The 1,286-nt window shown below is 71.2% G+C and overlaps 1 protein-coding gene across 1 annotated transcript in view; it reads left to right on the top strand.

Moving 5' to 3' along the window:
* Positions 1-112: 112 nt before the first annotated feature.
* AURANDRAFT_68785 (expressed protein) overlaps positions 113-1,286 on the top strand; it is a gene marked incomplete at both ends in the record, with an annotated part of 7,318 nt that continues 6,144 nt past the window's right edge. The window contains one exon of the mRNA XM_009044513.1: positions 113-1,227. Coding sequence (XP_009042761.1) covers positions 113-1,227 — 1,115 coding nt within the window. The remainder of the gene's footprint in view (positions 1,228-1,286) is intronic.

Raw genomic sequence — 1,286 nt, 5'->3', positions numbered from 1 at the left:
GGACGAGCGATCATCTCTCGGAACGGTCTCGAAGCGTGGGTGCTGTTTTTGGAACGCGCGCGCGCGGCACACTCACGTTGAAGCGACGTTGAATCACTCTTGTGCTGCCCAGGCCTGCACGGGCCTCGTGACGTCGTACCTCACGCTCGACGGCGCGCTCGGCGACGAATCGCGCGCGGACCGGCGCGAGATGGCAAACCACGCGTCGCGCGAGGTCTACGGCACGCTGATGAGCATCATGTCGTCGGGCGTCGACAGCGCGCCCGACGAGGCGGGCGACGCGCTCGCGCAGCGCTTCGTCAAGGGCTTCTTCGGCTTCTTCGTCCTCGTCGCGACGACGCTCTACACCGCGAATTTGGCGGCCATGCTCAGCGACGACGCGGCCTACGACCTCGAGATCGACTCCATCGCCGCCTGCGAGGCCGCGCGCTGCTCCGTGTGCGTCCACTCCCAGACCTGGGCCTACGCGGCGGAAATCTTCGCGGCGTCGCCGCTCCGGCGCGTCGAGGGCGGGTGGACCGCGGCGGCCAACTACGCCAGGCTCACCGCGGGCGACTGCGACGCGATCATGCTGAGCTACAGCGACTACGTCACGCTCGACGTCAACGAGGCCCAAAACCTCGACGCGTACCAGTTCGTCGGCCGGCCCGCGTTCAGCTACCCGGAGGCGCTCGCCGTCGCGGACCTCTACCAGAAGCCCGTGTCCCACTACGTCCGCCAGATCATCGAGGAGAGCCTCTACGACGCCTACTGGGACAAGCACGCGGGCGCGCTCGCCGCGGACCCCTGGGCGGCGTCCGAGGCCCCGGACTCGACCCGGGAGTCCATGGGCGTCGCGGAGATGCTCGGGCCCATCGCGCTGTCCCTCGCGTCCCTCGTCGTCGCCCTCGCGGTCCACTTCCTGCGCAAGAAGGAGCGCCAGCTCGAGCGCTTCTACTCGAACCGGAGCCTCGACGGCGCGCTCAAGGACCTCGAGGACGCGGAGCGGCGCGTCCGCCGCTTCTCCGGCGCGCGGCCGGCCGTCGCGGTCGGGGCCGAGACCAAGGCCGAGGGCGCGCACCTCGACCCGGGCGCGGCGCGGCCCCCGTCGCCGACGCGGCGGCGCACGAGCGCGGCCGTCGTGGACGTCCACCTCGAGCGCATGACGAGCCCCATGCCCGTCCGGGTCTCCGTCGACCCGCCGGAGGAGGAGGACGCCTCCGCGTGGATGTGCCCGGGGCGGCCGCTGTAATCTCTCAGCCTACTCGGCACCTACTCGGCGGCCTCGGCCTGGGCCTGAACCTCGG

This window comes from Aureococcus anophagefferens (genome assembly GCF_000186865.1).
Source record: "Aureococcus anophagefferens unplaced genomic scaffold AURANscaffold_381, whole genome shotgun sequence".
NCBI lineage: Eukaryota > Pelagophyceae > Pelagomonadales > Pelagomonadaceae > Aureococcus > Aureococcus anophagefferens.
The sequence above is the reverse complement of the archived record's forward strand: the minus strand, read 5'-3'. Positions and strand labels throughout refer to the sequence as shown.